Source organism: Orycteropus afer, unplaced genomic scaffold, assembly GCF_000298275.1.
Source record: "Orycteropus afer afer isolate SDZICR_OR568_19922 unplaced genomic scaffold, OryAfe1.0 scaffold00154, whole genome shotgun sequence".
NCBI classification, from domain to species: domain Eukaryota; kingdom Metazoa; phylum Chordata; class Mammalia; order Tubulidentata; family Orycteropodidae; genus Orycteropus; species Orycteropus afer.
The window spans coordinates 1,748,183-1,767,065 of NW_006921741.1; the positions used below are offsets into that span (position 1 = coordinate 1,748,183).

Below are 18,883 nucleotides of genomic sequence, written 5' to 3' on the forward strand. Positions count from 1 at the left end.
ATAGCATCAATTCTTCTCCTTTGCCCTTCCAGTGTGTTATCTATTTCTGAAAATTTAGTGTTAATCTTCTGGATTTCTACTGTAGATTTAGAATGATTTCTAATTTTTCATTTAATTTGTCATTTTGTTCTTGTATTTTCTTCCAAAATTCTTGTAAGATTTTTTCTGTGTTTTCTTTGGTCTGACTCTCAATCCTTTGAAGATACCTAAAGATAATTCTTTTGAATTCCTTACCAGAGAGTTCCAGTGCTGCTTCTTCCTCAGGGATGTATTCTCGGTCTGGATCCAGCTTCCTTGTTTCTACCATTTTATCTTGCTTGTTTGTGTGGATTGTGATGCTCTGTTGTTTCCAAGGCATCATGGTGTTGTATTTAGATCTCTGTTAAATGTTTGTGAAGAGCAGCCAAGTGTGATTCAGGCTCTTCTTGGTGGTTTTTTATCATTGGCCCGTTGGTGGAGACGGAGGTAGTGGCTTTCTCTCAGTAAGTGAAGTTGCAGGAGGTGTAGGTATAGTTGTGTCTTATGGGACTGTTGTTGTCTCCCACTCAATTAGACACAAATTACAATTGAATAACCATCAAAAAACTAAAAGCCCATGGACGAAAAACACACCATGTAATCACATACGAACAGTAACTAAAAAAAGCAAAAAGGAAAAAAAAGAAGAAAAAACTAGCAAACCTGCAATATCTGGGGATAGGGCACTAAGAAAAAAAAGTAGAGAAGGGGAATAATAAATAAAAAAACATGGGAAATATGCAAAAAGAAAATCAAGGGACAGGGTTAACCACAAGAAAAAAGGGGGAAAAGAAAAAAAAAAAACAACCAAAAATTTCATCCAGGCACAGGGAAAAGAAAAAATGCTGAAAACTAGGACCTGGGAAGGGAAGATTAAGAATAGTAATAAAAAGGACAAAAGTATTAATAATATTAGTTGTTTTAAAATAGACAAATGCAAGCAAACTAATCACCAGAAAAAAGAAAGTGAAAAAGAAAAATATAAAAATAAAAAAAGATGGAAAAAAAAATCAGTGGAGGATAGGGCAGGGCACCCAGCCTCCGTCTGAGCACACAGACTGTGATGGAGTTCCTGTGGGTCCAGAAGGTAGGTGGGAGTGGAGGATGGCTGCATCTCCGTTCACCAAGAGTAACGAGGAATGTCGTACCTTGTCAGTCTTGTAGGACCCTAGTGTCCTTGGGGTTGCTGCAAAGCAGAACGTGTTCTTAAGCCCCAGGAATCTGCCAGAGCCCTGTCTCTTTAAATATCCAAAATAGTCACGCCGCTATTTAAACCTTCAAAATGGCGGTGCCCTCTGGACTGGCAAAAGTCCACAGCTCAGCCTACCTTTCTCTTCACCTTCTCCATTTGTTCCCTAGCTACCGTGCACAGTCCTCAGTGTAGTCCCTGCTAGCAGGGTGATTTTTAGGTTAATTCTTAGGTCCTACCACCACTCGGGAATCTCCAAGCTGTCTGTGCCATCAGGATTGCTCAGGCTCGCTGCCAGACCGCAGCTCCGTCTCCTTTTTTTTTTGTATTTTCACGCAAATTCTTCTGCTAGTTGGGGTTTAGTCCACTTGTATATCCTTCTCCTCAAGGCTCAGGGGACCAGGATTATGTTCTGTGTCTGTGTTAATTGGTTTCCCTTTTCTTTGTTGAAGAGGGTCTTTGCAGTCTTTCTGCCTAGTCTGCCATCTTGCCAGATCTCCCCTTTTTTCCCTTTTTAAAGCACTACCTGTTTGATAAAATGGAAATATCAGGCTAACCTCATTCTAGCGTATCTAACTCATTATTTGTAAAATGACTTTGTAATTCTTTTTATTCTTTTCCATCTTTTTTATTGTGATTTGGGTGATTGTGGGAGCTCTGGTGGCATAGTGCCTAAGGCATTTGACTGCTAAACAGAAGGCTGATGGTTCAAACCCATCAGCTACTCCTTGAAAGAAAGGTTGGGCAATCTACTTCCATAGTGATACTGCCTCGGAAACTCAAGGAGGGGTCACTATTAGTCAGATCTCACTCAACAGCAGTGAGGGTTTTTTTCTGGGTGACTGTAACTCTTTAAAGACAGAAAAGGTAGAATATGTGGCTATTTTTGTCTAAAGACAGGTTATTTCCAGAAGTCTGAAAATCCTTTAGTATTCTTTGTTAGTTGTTTCTGGAGTGCCTATGGGAGACAGAAAAACCCAGACTCTTAAGGAGATAAATCTGAATCTGGCAACTGTCTCTAAGTCAGGCATAAAAGGGCAAGACAACAGGTCTTACAGACCTTTTGCCAACTAGGCTATAGGGATATAGTGATAGGGTTGCTTCATCACTGGATCAGCTGTTTGTCCTCTCCTCTCTGTTGCCAGTATTCGACATAAGTTTACTTTTTAGGCACCAAATTCATACCAAAATCAATTAATTAATTAATTTGCAGAGTCTGATATATAGTTAGCATAAACCATGTGCTTGCACTGGGGAGATAAATGAGATCCAGACCAAGCAACATGTTTATACCATAAAAAAACTCAAGATCATTATGAGACAGAGTGTAATTAGTGGCAAAAAAAAAATTTGGTTTTTAAAATACATTCACTAAGTATCCAAGAATAATAATGGAGGAATGGAAGAATCTGCTAAGGGTCAAAATATTGAGAAACACTCATGGCAATTTAATAATAATGCTTTATATTTATATCTCATTTAACAGAATGCACAACTATTATTTAATCCAGATTACAATTTTATACAACAGAAATGTGTTCTTATAAATATGAAATTATTTCTGTGAAAGATAAGAAAATTGAGGTCTGGAAATACCAGGTGCCTTACCTGAGGCTATTTAGCTGGTAATTATAGATAATTAGAGCAGAGCTGAGATTTCATTTATTTTTTTAATTCTTCTGTTAACTCATTCTCTCTGTAGACATTTATTGAAGGTCTGTTTTTGCCTAGACACTTGTTAAGTTTGGGATATGAAGATCACAGTCTTGTCTTCAAGTCTCATTGGTTTGTACACTTCAGCTTCAGTCTTTTAAACCCACCCCCCTAATTCCCTGAGTCAGGAAATGAACCTAGAAGAATGAATGGGTAGGTATTAGATCCTATATAGTTGAGTGAGTGATATTAGGTGGGAATGCACATAAACAATTATGTAGGTGAAAATTAATATTGAGTGCATGTATTTTGAGAACAAGATTTACGAAAAGGTGGTACAGTTTAGGTAATCATGTATGATTTGTTGTTGTTGTTGTTAAGTGCTGTCAAGTCATCTCTGACTCAAAGTGACCTTATGTACAACAGAAAGAAACACTGCCTGGTCCTGTGCCAGCCTCACAATGCCTACTATACCTGAACCCATTGTACAGTCACCGTGTCAGTCCATCTTGTGGGGAGCCTTCCCCTCTTTCATTGACCCTCCACTTTACCAAGCATGACATCTTCTCTGGAGAATGGTCCCTTCTGACAACATGACCAAAGTAGGTGAGACGAAGTCTGGCCATTCTTGCTTCCAAGGAGGATTCAGGCTGCACTTCTTCCAGGACAAATTTGTTAGTTTTTTCAGCAATCCATGGTACTTTCACCATTCTTCACTAACACCACAATTCAAAAGCATCACAGTATGATTTGAGGGGTGGCTAAGGCACTTGATTGCTAACCAGAAGGCTGGTGGTTCAAACCCACCAGCCACTCCTCGGAAGGAAGATGGGGCAATCTACTTCCGTAGTGATACTGCCTCAGAAACCCATGGAGGGGTTGCTATGAGTCGGGTCCGACTTGACGGCACATAACAACAACAACAACATAGATTTTTAGTTATGATAGTCAGAAGAATGGGAGCTCTGGTGGCATAGTGCCTAAGGCACTTGACTGCTAACCCGAAGGTTAGTGGTTTAAACCCACCAGCCACTCCTCGGAAGGAAGTTTGGGCAATCTGCTTCTGTAGTGATACCACCTCGGAAACCCAAGGAGGGATCACTATGAGGCGGGGACAACTCGATGGCACGTAACAACAACAGTCAGAAGAATATACAATATGGAGCAAGATTCTCAAAGCCTATGTAGGTCTCTGTGGCTGCGATGTACTCTTATCCTGGTCTAATACAAGACTGGTTAGGGACTATATATATAGCAGCAGGTGAGAAAAACCTAAATTGTAGTTTTAATTCCATCTCTTATTAGCTGTGTGTTCTTAAATAACCTCTTTGGGCTTCAGCTTTTCCATTTGGATATATAATCTGCTATATAGGGTCTGACTATAGTAGATACTTGATTCTATGTTTGACTAATGAATGAATAAATGAAGTAGAGAAAATAACATCTGTCCAACCTACTTTTGTTGGTTATTGCAAGGATCAAAACAGACATTGTATGAAAGTACTCTGTAAATGATACTGTCCAAAATTTTAAAAATTAATAATAATAATTATTTTTCCCTGTGTTTTTACTGTTTTCTTTCAGCTGCTGGACAAGGACATGTAGAGTGTTTGCAGTGGTTAATTAAAATGGGAGCAGACTGTAATATTACTAATGAAGCAGGGGAGAAACCCAGTGATGTGGCTAAGAGGTATAGACACCTTTTTGTTCCTATTTTGTTTTTAAAGTTTCACGTATTGTCTTGTACTCAGAAACCTCTGAGGATTGAATGGATGGATCTACAGGACTCAGCCAAATGCTGATAGAATGAAAATTTTCCAACTGAATTGCCATTTGCCAATATATCAACTCTTTTCTTTAAAGAAGTGATGCTCAGTTGGGAAGTAGTAAGTAGTAGTATCTTTTTTTTTTTTTTTTTTGTGAGGGCGATGAGGTACATTTAGAAAAGCGTGTGGAGGGCTGTTACAGTGACTAGATACCATCACCAGTGTTTGGTGGGGTTGGGTCCAGGAATGCTAAACATTCTGCAGTGTTCAGAATAGTCAGTGCTGCATGATGAATTGTCCCACCCAAGTACCTGTAATGTCCCTGTTGAGAAACATTGTGTGATGAAAAGGAATAATCAACATGGATAACAATTTCAAAAAAATCACGAGTTTTGAGAAATATTTTGATATTTACATTTGAATTAAATGTAACACTTATTATTGAACACCGTCAGCCATTCCAGTCAGGTTCTCAAGGAATATAGTCCATTCATTTGTTCTTTTGTTTATTCTTTCATTCAGCTTCCTCTGTTCCTGTCATGTCCCATGTACTGTGATGAATGTTAGGATTTTACAAAGGTGAAAAAGCACAGTCCCTGCACTCAGGGAGCTTACAGTCTTGTGGAGACACATGTTTTGCAAACATAGTCTTTATACCTTATTACATAGTACATATAAGGCACAGTCAGAATGTAGGATAAAAAGTACCCAGTCTTCCTATTTGAAAGTTAAAGGGAGAATAATTATTATTGAAGATGGTAAGGGTTATGAAGAAAAATTATAAGGCAACAGAATTTAAAGGTTAGGAAAGACTTTATTTTTGTGGAAGCAATATTTAAACCCATTACTCATTTATTAGTTTGTCATACTGTGGTGTCTTATGTGTTGCTGTAAAGGTGGAAGCTATGCCATCACTACTTCAAATAGCAGCAAGGTCACCCACAGTAGATAGGTTTCAGGAGAGCTTCCAGACTAAAACAGAGTAGGAAGAAGGATGTGGCCCCAACCACTTCTGAAAATATTGGCCACTGAAAACCTTATGAATTGCAGGGAAACATTGTCTGATATAGTGCCAGAAGATCCTCTTAGGTTGGAAGACATGTAAATGATCAGGGAAGAGCTGCTTCCTTAAAATATATAGTCAACCTTAATGACATGGGTGGAAAGAAGCTTTCTAGACCTTCATCTGTTGATGTGGCATGACTTAAAATGATAAAAAAACAGCTGCAAACATCCATTAATAATCAGAACATGGAATGTACAAAGTATGAATCTAGGAAAACTGGAAATTGTCAAAAATGAAATGGAACACATAAAGGTCAAAATCCTAGGCATTAATGAGGTAAAATGGACTGGTATTGGCCTGCTATGCTGGTAGTGACAAATTTAAGAGGAATGGCATCACATTCATTGTCAAAAAGAACATTTCAAGATCTATCTTGAAGTACAGTGCTGTCAGTGACAAGGTAATAACCATAAGCCTACAAGGAAGACATGTTACTACTGCTGTTATTCAAATTTACACACCAATCACTAAAGCCAAAGATGAAGAAATTGAAGATTTTTATCAGCTTCTGCAGTCTGAAATTGACCAAACATGCAATCAAGATCTATTGATGAATACTAGTGATTGAAATGTGAAAGTTGAAAACAAAGAAGTAGCATCAGTAGTTGGAAAATAAGGCATTGGTGACAGAAATGATGCCAGAGAGTGCATGATAGAATTTTGCAAGACCAATGACTCACTCATTGCAAATACGTTTTATCAGCCACACAAATGGTGACTGTACACATGAACCTTGCCAGATGGAATCAAATCAGCTACATCTGTGGGAAGAGGCAATAGAGAAAACTCATTGTTGTCAGTCAGAAGAAGGCCAGAGGCTGACTAGAATAGACTATCAGTTGCTCATATGCAAGATTAAGTTAAGCTGAAGAAGTTTAAAACAAGTCCACTAGTGCCAAACTAGGAGCTTGATTATATCCCATCTGAATTTAAGACCATCTGAGGAATAGATTTGAGGCATTGAATATCAATGATTGATAACCAGATGAGTTGTGGATGACATCAATGACTCATACATGAAGAAAGCAAAAGGCCATTAAAAGATAGGAGAGGAAGAAAAGACCAAAATGGATGTCAGAAGAGACTCTGAAACTTGCTCTTGAGTGGAGAGAGTCTAAAGTGAAAGGAAGAAATGATGAAGTAAAAGATTTGAACAGAAGATTTCAAAGGGCAGCTTGAAAAGATAAAGCATTATAGTGAAATGTGCAAAGACTTGGAGTAGAAAATCAAAAGTTTTTTTTTTATTTTGATAAAAAATCAAATGTTCAGCATTTCTCAAGCTGAAAGAACTGAGGAAAAAATTCAAGCAAGTTGGCAATATTGAAGGATTCTATGGGCAATATGTTGAACAGTGTAGGAAGTATCAAAAGAAGATGGAAGGAATATACAGTCACTATAACAAAAAGAATTGGTTGATGTCCAACCATTTCAGGAGGTAGTATATGATCAAGAAATGATGGTATTGAAGGAAAGAATCCAACTTGCACTGAAGGCATTGGGAAAAAACAAGGCTCCAGGAATTGATGGAATACCCATTGAGACGTTTCAACAAATGGATGCAGTGCTGGAGGCATTTACTTGTTTATGCCAAGAAATTTGGAAGACAGCTACTTGGCCAGCTCACTGGAAGAGATCGTTATTTGTGCCCGTTATAAAGAAAGGTCATCCAACAGAAGGCCAAAATTCTTGAGTATCAAACACAAATAAAGTTTTGCTGAAGGTAAATAAAAAACAGTTGCAGCAGTACATCAACAGGGAACTACCAGATACTCAAGCAGGATTCAGAAGAGGGCATGGAGTAAAGCATATCTTTGCTGATGTCAAATAGATTTAGGCTGAAAGCAAAGAATACCGGAAAGCTGTTTACCTGTGTTTTATTGACTATGCAAAGGCATTCAACTGTGTGGATCATAAAAAATTATGGATAAAATTGCAAAGAATGGGAATTACAGAACACTTAACTGTGCTCATGAGAAACCTATATGTACATCTTGAGGCAGTCATTTGAACAAAATAAGGAGATACTGTGTGGTTTAAAATCAGGAAGGATGTGTGTCAGGGTTGTATGTATCCTTTCACTATACTTATTAAATATATATGCTGCAACAATGGGCTCAAGCATAGGAAAGATTGTGAAGATGGTACAGGATCAGCAGTGTTTCATCCTGTTGTACATTGAGTCACTATGATTTGGAAGCAACTTGACAGCACCTAGCAACAACAGCATTTATGCTGATACTTGAAGGACAAGGGCTTGTAAAATAACCTTGTGTGTTTGAGGAATTACATGTGATTCAGAACTGCTTAAATCTACATTAAGAGTGTGGGCTAAAGGTGGCCAGTGAAACATAATAGGATTTAGTGGTTGGCTCATAAAATATCAGTGCATTTTTGTTTGTGAGCTTCTATACCTTAAAATGAGAGCTCTGGTAGTGTAATGCCTAAGGCACTTGACTGCTAACCAGAAGGCTAGGGGTTCAAACACACCAGCCACTCCTTGGAAGGAAGGTTGGACCATCTACTTCGTAGTGATACCATCTCAGAAACCCAAGGAGGGTTCTTTATGAGTTGGGTCTGACTCGACGGCACATAACAACAACAACAACAACAACAACAACATACCTTAAAATTTATGGAATTTCTTTGAAGCCTTGAGTGTGGTTTTCCTATATCAGGTACCTGAAATCTTTGTCAATTCAGGACCATTTTATTTTTAACTTTCTGTACAGTTTTACTGAGATAGAATTGGCATACAGGAAATGTCCATATTTGTACATTTGATGATTTTTGACATATATATACACCTTTACAGTCATGATGATGAATATATCGATTATTCCCAAAGTCTCCCTGTGCACCTTTGTAAGTTCTCTGCCTCTTATCCCTCCCTACTTGCCCTCCTCCAAGCAACCGTTGATCTGTTTTCTATCACTAAAGCTTAGTTAGAATTTTCTAGACAATTTTTTTTAGATAAATGGGAATTATAGAGTATGTTCTCTTTTGTATCTGACTTCTTTCATTTGACATAGTTATTTTGAGATTCATCTGTGTGTCTGTATTATTAGTTTATTCCTTTTTATTCCTGAATAATATTCCATTATATGGATGTGCCATATAATGTGCCAGATGGAGTACACAGGAATCAGATCGACTATATCTGTGGAAAGAGGTGATGGAGAAGCTCAAAATCTTCAGCCAAAACAAGGCTAGGAAATGATTGTGGGACAGACCATCAACTGCTAAGGTACAAGTTCAAGTTGAAACTGAAGACAATTAAAACAAGTCCATAAGAGCCAAAGTACGACCTTGATTATATCTCTCTTGAGTTTAGAGACCGTCTAAAGAATAGATTTGATGCATTGAACACCAATGACCATACACCTGAGGAATTGTGGGATGACATCAAGAATATCATCCATGAAGAAAGCAAAAGGTCATTAAAAAGACAAGAAAGGAAGAAAAGACCAAAATGGATGTCAGAAGAGACTCTGAAACTTGCCCTTGAATGGAGAGTAGCTAAAGCAAATGGAAGAACCAACAATATAAAAGAGCTGAACAGAAGATTTCAAAGAGCAGCCTGAGAAGGCAGTCTATTATTATAATGAATTGTGTAAAGACCTGGAGTTAGAAACCAAAAGGGAAGAACATGCTTGACATTTCTCAAGCTGATAGAACTGAAGAAAAAAATCAAGCCTTGAATTGCAATACTGAAAGAGTCTATGGGCAAAATATTGACTGATGCAGGAAACATCAAAAGAAGATGCAAGGAATATACAGAGTCAGTGTACTGAAAATAATTGGTCATTGTTCATCCATTTTAGGAGGTAACATGTGATCAAGAACCAATGAAGGAAGAAGTGGAAGCTGCACTGAATGAATTGGTGAAAAACAAGGCTCCTGTAATTGATGAAATATCCGTTGACATGTTTCAACAAACAGATGCTGTGCTGCAGGCACTCCCTTAGCTATGCCAGAAGATTTGGAAGACAATTACCTAACCAACTGCCTAGAAGAGATCCATATTTGTACCCATTCCAAAGAAAGGTGATCCCACAGAATGTGGAAATTATTGAACAATATCATTAATACAAGTAAAATCCTACTGAAGATAATTCAAAAACAATTGCACAGTATATTGACAGAGAACTTCCAGAAATGCAAGCTGGGTTCAGAAGAGGATGTAGAATGAGGGGTATCATTGCTGATGTCAGATGGACATCTTGGCTGAAAGCAAAGAATACCAGAAAGATGATTACTTGTTTTTTGTTGACTATTGTAAAACATTCATTTGTGTAGATCATAACAAATTTTGGATAACATTAGGGAGAATGGGAATTCCACAACACTTGACTGTGTGTATCAGGAACCTGTACATAGACTGGGAGGCTGTCATTCAAACAGATTTAAAATCAGGAAGGGAGTGCATCAGGGTTGTATCCTTTCACCATACTTATTCAATCTGTACGTTGAGCACATGATCCGAGAAGCTGGCCTTTATGAAGAAGGGCATGGCATCAGGGTTGGAGGGAGACTCATTAACAACCTGCGATATGCAGATGACACAACTTTGCTTACTGAAAGTGAGGATGATTTGAAGCACTTACTGATGAAGATTAAAGACTACAGTCTACAGTATGGATTACATCTCAACATAAAATGAAAATCCTCACAACTGGACAAATAAGCAGCATCACGATCAATGAAGAAAAGATTGAAGTTGTCAAAGATTTCATATTACATGGTTCTACAATCAACACCAGTGGAAGCAGCAGTCAAGACATCACATGACTTACTGCACTGGGAAAATCTGCTGCAAAAGACCTCTTTAAAGTGCTGAAGAACAAAGATGTCTCTTTGAAGACTGAGGTGTGCCTCATGCAAGCTATGGTATTTTCAATCACCTCATATACATACATAGAACAGTAGGCTCTTGTTTGAATAGTACAGGGGGATACTGCATAGTTTAAAATCAGGAAGGGAATGTATCAGGGTTGTATCCTTCTACCATACTTATTCAATCTGTATGCTGAGCAAATAGTCTGAGAAGCTGAACTATATGAAGAAGAATATGGCATCAGAATTGCAGGAAGGCTCATTAACAACCTGAGATACACAGACGACACACAACTTTGCTTGCTGAAAGTGAGGATGACTTGGAGCACTTACTGATGAAGACTACAGTCTCTAGTATGGATTACACCTCAATATAAAGAAAACAAAAATCCTCACAAGTGGACCAATAAGCAGCAGCATGATGAATGGAGAAAAGATTGAAGTTGTCAGAGACTTCATATTACTTGGTTCTACAATCAGTGCCAATGGAAGCAGCAGTCAAGACATCAAGAGATGTATTGCATTGGGCAAATCTGTTGCAAAAGACCTCTTTCAAGTGCTGAAGAGCAAAGATATCTCCTTGAAAACTAAGAGGCACCTAACCCAAGCCATGATATTTTCAGTTGCCTCATATGCATGTGAGAGTTGGACAATGAATAAGGAAGACTGAAGAAGAGTTGATGCTTTTGAGTTCTAGTGTTGGTGAAGACTGGATTGCTAGAAGAACTAATAAATCTGTCCTGATAGAAGTGCAGCCAGAATGCTCCTTGGAAGCAAGAATGGCCAGACTTCATGTGACCTACTTTGGTCATGATGTAAAAAGGGACCATTCTCTGGAGAAGGATATCATGCTTGGTGAAGTGGAGGGTCAGCACAAAAGGGGAAGGCCCTCAATGAGATGGATTGATGCAGTGCCTGCAGTGATGGGCTCAGGTATAGTAGGGATTGTGAGGCTGGCATAGGACTGGGCAGTGTTTTGTTCTGTTGTACATAAGGTCGTGATAAGTCTGAGATGACTTGATGGCACATAACAGCAACAACATACACATGTGAGAGCTGCACAATGAATAAGGAAGATCAAAGCAGATCTTTGATGCTTTTGAGTTGTGGAGTTGGTGAAGAATACTGCAAGTACCATGAACTGCCAAATGAACTAACAAATCTGGCCTGGAAGAAGTGCAGCCAGAGTGCTTCTTGAAATTGAGAATGGCCAGACTTTGTTTGACCTACTTTGGTTATGTTGTCAGAAGGGACCATTCCTTGGAGAAGGATATTGTGCTTGGTAAAGAAGAGGGTCAGCAAAGAAGGGGAAGGCCCTCAATGAGATGGATTGACCCAGTGGCTACGATAATGGGCTCAGGTATAGCAAGTATTGTGAGGCTGGCACAGGACTGGACCGTGTTTCATTCTATTGTATATAGGGTCGCTATGAGTTGGCACTGACTTGATGGCACGTAACAACAGCAATAACAACAACATATGAATCTCTGCCAGTTTGATTATATTCTCACCCATTAAAGGCAATCTCGATTTTTTCCCTTTTTTTTTTTTTTTTTAATTATGAGTAATACTGCTGTAAATACTCTGACACAGGTTTTTGTACAAACAGGTTTTCAGTTCATTTGAGTAAATACATTGAAGTGGGATTGCTGGATCGTATGCTAACTATATATTTAACTTTATACGAAACTGCCAAACTACCTTCTATAGTGGTTGCACCATTTTGCAATGAACGAGAGTTCCTTTTGCTCTATATCATCAGCATTTGGTATTGTCAGTTTACAAAAATTTAGTAATTCAAATAAATCTATGGTGGTACCTCACTGTGATTTTAATTTGCATTTTCCTAATGAAAAATGATTTTGAATGTGTTTTCATATACTTAACACATACATATTTTCTTTGGTGAAATGACTGTTCAGATCTTTTGCCCATTTTTTAAAAAATTGACCATTTACTTCCTTATTATTAAGTTTTAAGTTCTCTTTACATGTTCTGGAGACTAATTTTTTCTCAGATACCTGCTTTTCCATGATTTTCTCCCAGTTGTGAGATTATTATTATTATTATTTTGACACTGTCTTTGAAGAGCAAAAACTTTAAATTTTTTGATAATTTGTAAAGTCTAGTTTATCAATTTGTCCTTTTATGATTATGCTTTTGGTACCTTAGCTAAGAAATTTGACTAAAATGAGGTCACAAAGATTTTCTCCTTTATTTTCTTTTGGAAACTGTATAATTCAGATTTTACATTTAGGTTTATGATCCATTTTGAGTTAATTTTTGAATATGGTATGAGGTATGGATCCAAGTTTTTCTGCTTTTTTTTTTTTTTTAATATGGACATTCATTTATTCCAGGACTATTTGTTAAAAAGATTATCCTTCCTCTACTACACTGTCTTTTCACCTTTGTCAAAAATTAGTTGTCTGTGTATGTTATTTCTGGGTCCTCTGTTTTTGTCTATTGCTGTATTTATCATTATACCAACATCACATGGGTGATTTAGTACCATGGGCGTATCTGAAATTATTTATAATTTCTGACCTGTGTTTCTTTCTCATTCCTGCAACAAAATGCTAGGTGTGAGTGTGGTGTTGTTATATAGATACTCTTGAATCTGGCATACAGCAAGTATTCAGGAAATTATAGTTGTATACCTAGTAGTAGAGATAATGAGTTCTAGTAGCCTTACCCCTTCCTATATATGTTTGTTACAATGTCTTTAATGATTTGCTGTACCTGGTGAAAGGTAGGATATATGTGTGCATGTGTGTGTAATTAGGTACATAAGTGAAAGAAGTAGGATTTAAGGTTTTTATTTTTAGCAAGTAATTCTCTATGTCCTAAGAGAAAGTACTAAACATTTCAATTAGCAAAACTGTGGGTAGAATATGCTAATTAACATGCAGTGATAACAACATAAAAATCAAGAACATATTATTAGAAGCTTTGTAGATCCACCAACCTTTTAGTTAGCACCTGAAAGCTTAACCACTGTGTTATCAGTTCATATTGTACAGAATATAATGCCCTAAGTTAAGTAGTTCAATTAGAAGACAATTGTGGTTTACACTAATTCCTTTTTACAGGTTTGCCCATTTGGCAGCAGTAAAAGTACTAGAGGGCCTACAGAAATATGATATAGATGATGAGAATGAAATTGATGAAAACAATATGAAGTTTTTTATAAGACATGGTGTTGAGGGAAGCACTGATGCCAAGGATGATTTGTGTCAGAGTGAGTCAGATAAAGCAGATGCCCGAAGTAAGTGTCCCTCTTCTATTATGATCTATCCTTTAAGAAATACCAGGGCTAGTTGTTACCAAAAACTTAGAAATTTTACTAAAGAAAATTATATCTACAAAGTAAAATATTTTTATATGTTTTGAGAACCTACCATGTAAAATTTTTTGTAACAGAGTTTGTTGCACATATAAAATTGTAAGATGTAATTTTTGTGCCTAAGGGGGGAGTGTTAAATAAGAGAAAAAAAATATTTAAGTGAATCATAGGAAATCGGGAGAGAGATGTCTTAAGGGTGTCCTTGGCTTAGCTGGCTAATTATTTTTATAGGTAATAATAACAAATATTTACTGATTGTCTGCCATGTACCAGACCCTGTTGTAGGTACTAGAGAAACAGTGAGCAATATCAAATCCCTTCCCTACTATCAAGAAACTTAAATTCTTGGTGGTAGTGGTAGTCAAGGAAAAAGTGACAAGTATTAAGAACATAGACATACAAAGAAAATAAAGCAGAAATTAACCAGAAGGCTAGTGGTTCAAACCCACCAGCCACTCCTTGGAAGGAAGTTGGGGCAATCTACTTCCGTAGTGATACTGCCTCGGAAACCCAAGAAGGGGTCGCTATGAGTTAGGTCCGACTCGACGGCACATAACAGCAACAAGTAATGGAGATGGTAATGGTGCTGCCGTGAAGATGGTTAGAAGAAGCCTCTCAGAGGAGACATTTGAGAAGAAAAAGAGTGAGTTATATGATGATCTTAGAGGAACAACCCAAGCAGAAAGAGCAGTATGTGTGTAAAGACCTTGGGGTAGAATTGAGTTTGATGAATGTGGCAGGAGTAGAAGTGGTAAGCGATAAGATTGGAGAGCTGAGCAGGGGCCTGATCAGATTATATAGAACCTATAAGGATTTTAGATTTTATATTAAATGGAAAGCCATTGGTGGGTTTTGAGGTAAGAAGTAATGTGACCTGATTTGTGTTTTAAAACAATATTATTATTCATTGATTAAGGATAGGGTTGCATAAACAATTAATATAATTGCTGTTAGTATGTTGTAGACCTGTAAAAAGTTGAATCGGCAAAAGTTGTATCATAGATATCTTGATACGTGTGTGTGTTTGCTGAGGCTGCTTATGTGCAACCAAACACTGCTGATGTACAGCCAAATATCTCATGGGATTTGGTTCCTTGGTTTAGAGGTTTTGGGGTCATGGTTTTATGGGACATCCCAGTTAATTGGCCTAATAATGTGTTTAGTGCTTCTGTTCTATCTTGTAGTTCATTGTGTAGTGCCTGAGGTGTGATAAACTTGCAAGTGACCATCCAAGGCCTAGCATTGGTCTTTATTTCCCTGTAACAACAAAGGAAGGAGAGTCAGAAATAGGAGGATACAGAATGTGTGGCTGGTTGCCTCTGTGAACAACTGCCTCCTTTGCCATGAGACCAGAAGAACTTGATGGTGCCTGGCTACCATTACTGAACATTTTGATCAAAGATTTTACAGAAGAATCCTGATCAAAAGAGAGAAAATACAGAACAAAATTTCAAATTGTCATGGACTCTAGATTTTCTGGGCCATGTAGGATGGATGAACCCCTGAAACTATTGCTCTGAGATAATCTTTAAAACTTAAATGAAAAATGTTCTCTGAAGTCTTCTAAAATCAAAGAGTAGTTTAGCTTAACTAGTAAAGATGTGTGCCTTAAGCATTGTGCTCTTTTAAGATTGATCTTTATACTATCATACTGCCAACAGCAAGTCAGAAGTTTGGATAGGAAACTGAAAGGGCAGTGAGTTGATGTTAAGGAGGAAAGGACAGTTCAGAAAAGGAAGGTGAGAATGGTTGCACAACTCTAAGAATGTAAAATATCACTGAATTATGCATGTAGAAATTGTGGAGTTGGTGTGTTTTCTGCTGTGTATATTTTCAACAACAATAGCAGAAATAAAATATACAAGAAAAACAAACACAGTATTATTCTTGCTGCCTGGTGGAGAATAAATTAGGAGTGAGGTGGAGGAAAGGATAGCATTTCAGGTGGGCTTTGAATGGATTGGAAGAGAACATACACATCTACCAATATAAGATTAGATAAAGTTCCTGATATAATATAAATTTGTCAAAGATGCCGAACTAGAATTGTACAAGAACGGATGGAGAATGTCTCTGCACAGATTTCCTTAGTCCTTTGGCTTGGACTCTGATGGAGGGGGTAAGAAATAGTCATATTTAGGATATATTTAGAAGGTAGAGGTGGTAAGATTTGCTGATAGATTTGAATGTGCGGTGTTAAGAGAATGAAAATAATTAAGGATGACCCCTAGATTCTTGGCCTGGGAAAGTAAGTAAATGGTTAAAAAAAAAGGAATTGTAGTGTCATAAAAGGACTATTCACTGAGGATGTTGTTGTTTTTGTTGTTATGTGCCATCGAATTGGACCCGACCCATAGCGACCCCTCCTTGGGTTTTCAAGGTAGTATCACTACGGAGATAGATTGCCCAACCTTCCTTCCAAGTTCACTGAGGATAGAGTAGTGGAAAGGTGTTTCATGAGTGCAGTGTGGGTTTTGCCTTGAGGAGTAGGTATAATGTAGACAGGCATATCCAGTATGTATTTGAGTATAAACTGTGCACAGAGTTTAGGCTATAAGGCTATAGCAGTACATCAGAAACAGTTCTGCTTTCTGAAATTTGGATAACATTCACTGTCTACCTGATACAATACTAGAGAAGTTACTGAAATTATGCTGTGTCAGTTCTTCTCTCCCTCATTACTTAACATGCATTTATTGAGTATATGTTATGTGTCAGGTACTGTACTAGGTGCTAAGGTTACAATGATGAACATTAGACAAGTCATTTATATATGTTTGTTTCTTAAACAGGCATTTTTATTTTTTAAAGCTATGAACGTATTGATCATCTGCTTAGGAGCTCTGGTAGCATAGTGCCTAAGGCACTTGACTGCTAACCAGAAGGCTGGCGGTTCAAACCCACCAGCCACTCCTCGGAAGGAAGGTTGGGCAATCCTACTTCCGTACTGATACTGCCTCGGAAACCCAAGGAGGGGTCGCTATGAGTCGGGGCCGACTCGACGGCAAATAACAACAACAACAACTATATTTGTTAACGTATTTCTTAAAATAATTTAGTAGTTTTGTACATTTTATTTTTCTTCTTTCATACTAATAGCATTATGGAGAGATATATGCCAGTGATTTAAGTTTTATCATAATCAGCTGAAGGACAAATTTATTAAATTAAATGGTTGAAGAGTTCAAATTAGTGAATAAAAAGTGGGAGTGCTTCTTTCTTAAGGAAACATGATTAGATGGATGCAGAACAGTGGTGAATCTTAGTATTATATCTGTTATTAAAATGAAGTCTAGTGCTTGCAACAAATTACAATCTCTGTTGAATTTCTGCTGGTGGTTCAACTACTGGAATGTAACCCTCCTGCCAGAAATTTTATTTTCCAAAATCCTAATAATGGTTTACATTTCTGTAGTGTTTACCAGTTTACAGAACACTTCCATACATCATTTTTAGTAAGCCTATGAGGAAGGTAAAATCTGTTTTTTTAATCTCATCTAGAAATATATCATAATTTAATATATGAAGAACCTGAGGTTCAGAGTAAGTTACTCATCCACAGTCACACAGTGACTTCAGACTTCCCTGGCGAGGCCCTTTGTCACTATATACATTGCCTCTTGAAAGGAATATTTTTATGCCACTCAACCCTAATTTTACCTCATAATGTTTAGTGAGAGAACCATGGTTCATACCAATGGGTAAGAAAAACTGTTTCAAGGAACTCTTTCATACAAGCAATTGAGGCTACCCAAACCAAAGGTACTTTTAATGAAATGAATAGAGTTTGGTCACTGGATTCAGACATTAGAGCTTCAGTTTCCCTATTTGTAAAATGAGAATATAATGTCATTACCATGTAGTTGTTATAAAGATTAAATCCATAAACTAGAGAATGAGAAGTGCTTGGCTCATAGTAGAGGCTCAGTAGACATCAATTCTCTTCCTCTTAATCTCTGGAAAGTGTTTTCAGTTGTAACAAAAATGTCTTCTCTAAGGAAAATTTCTGATTCATGTCTAGATTAAAAAAAAAAAGATATATTTTTCAATAGTTCCCTAAACATTGTCAGGCGGAGCCTTACCTTCCAGGAGTGAGTGGAAGCCTCTTGCCTTGTTTTCCCTTTTCACCAAGGGAAAACCTAAAGATGCTGACAGTAGGGTCTCCCAAAAAACAGCCTACTAAGATCTCGCTATAGTGAAGCTCACTCAGAGTTTATGATCACTCCATATTGAATTTCCTAAAAGTTTTATTTTGCACAGCTTTATTGAGATATAGTCCATATAGATACCCACCACCATTGAGTTGATTCCAACTCATACTGACCCCCATTGGGTTTCCAAGGGTGTAAATCTTTACAGAAGTAGATTGCCTCATCTTCCTCCCACAAAACGGCTGGAGGGTTTGAACCACTGACCTTTTGGTTAGCAGCCACGTGCCTTACCCAATATGTTTAGGTTAGGTTTAATGATTTTTTAGGGTTAGAGTTAAGGTTAGGTTTAGGTGCAGGGTTAGTTTTAGAGACAGGTTTTAGGGTTAGGTAGTGTTGTTGTTGTTGTTATGTGCTGTCGAGTCAGACCTGACTCATAGCGACCCCTCCTTGGGTTTCCAGGGCAGTATCACTACGGAAGTACATTGCCCCATCTTCCTTCTGAGGAGTGGCTGGTGGGTTTGAACTGCCAGCCTTCTGGTTAGCAGTTAAGTGCTTTAGGCACTATGCTAGGTAGTGTTAGTGTTACATTTACGGTAACTTTTAGATTAAGGTTAGAGGTAGTATCTTTAACTAAAGATAAGTCCAGTTAGCCTGGACTTCTGAAGAATTTGAGTTCTCTTCTTCCATTCCCTCAGAATCCATCTATTGTGGCCCTTATCGGAACAGTCAGTGGTAGCTTCGCACCATCTAGTTCTTCTGGTCTCATAGTTGTATAGGTTGCAGATTGGATGGTGTACCAGTCACTAGGACTGATTGTTTCCATTAATTTTGGTTTTCTTCTTTCTTCTTTGCTCTTGATGA

At 37.6% G+C, this 18,883-nt stretch overlaps 1 protein-coding gene across 1 annotated transcript in view; it reads left to right on the forward strand.

Annotated features, from left to right (window-relative positions):
- ANKRD42 (ankyrin repeat domain 42) overlaps positions 1 to 18,883 on the forward strand; it is a 181,988-nt gene that overhangs the window by 145,778 nt on the left and 17,327 nt on the right. Inside the window, 2 exon segments of the mRNA XM_042781710.1 lie at positions 4,445 to 4,550; positions 13,618 to 13,793. Of these exon segments, the coding sequence (XP_042637644.1) occupies positions 4,445 to 4,550; positions 13,618 to 13,793 (282 nt within the window).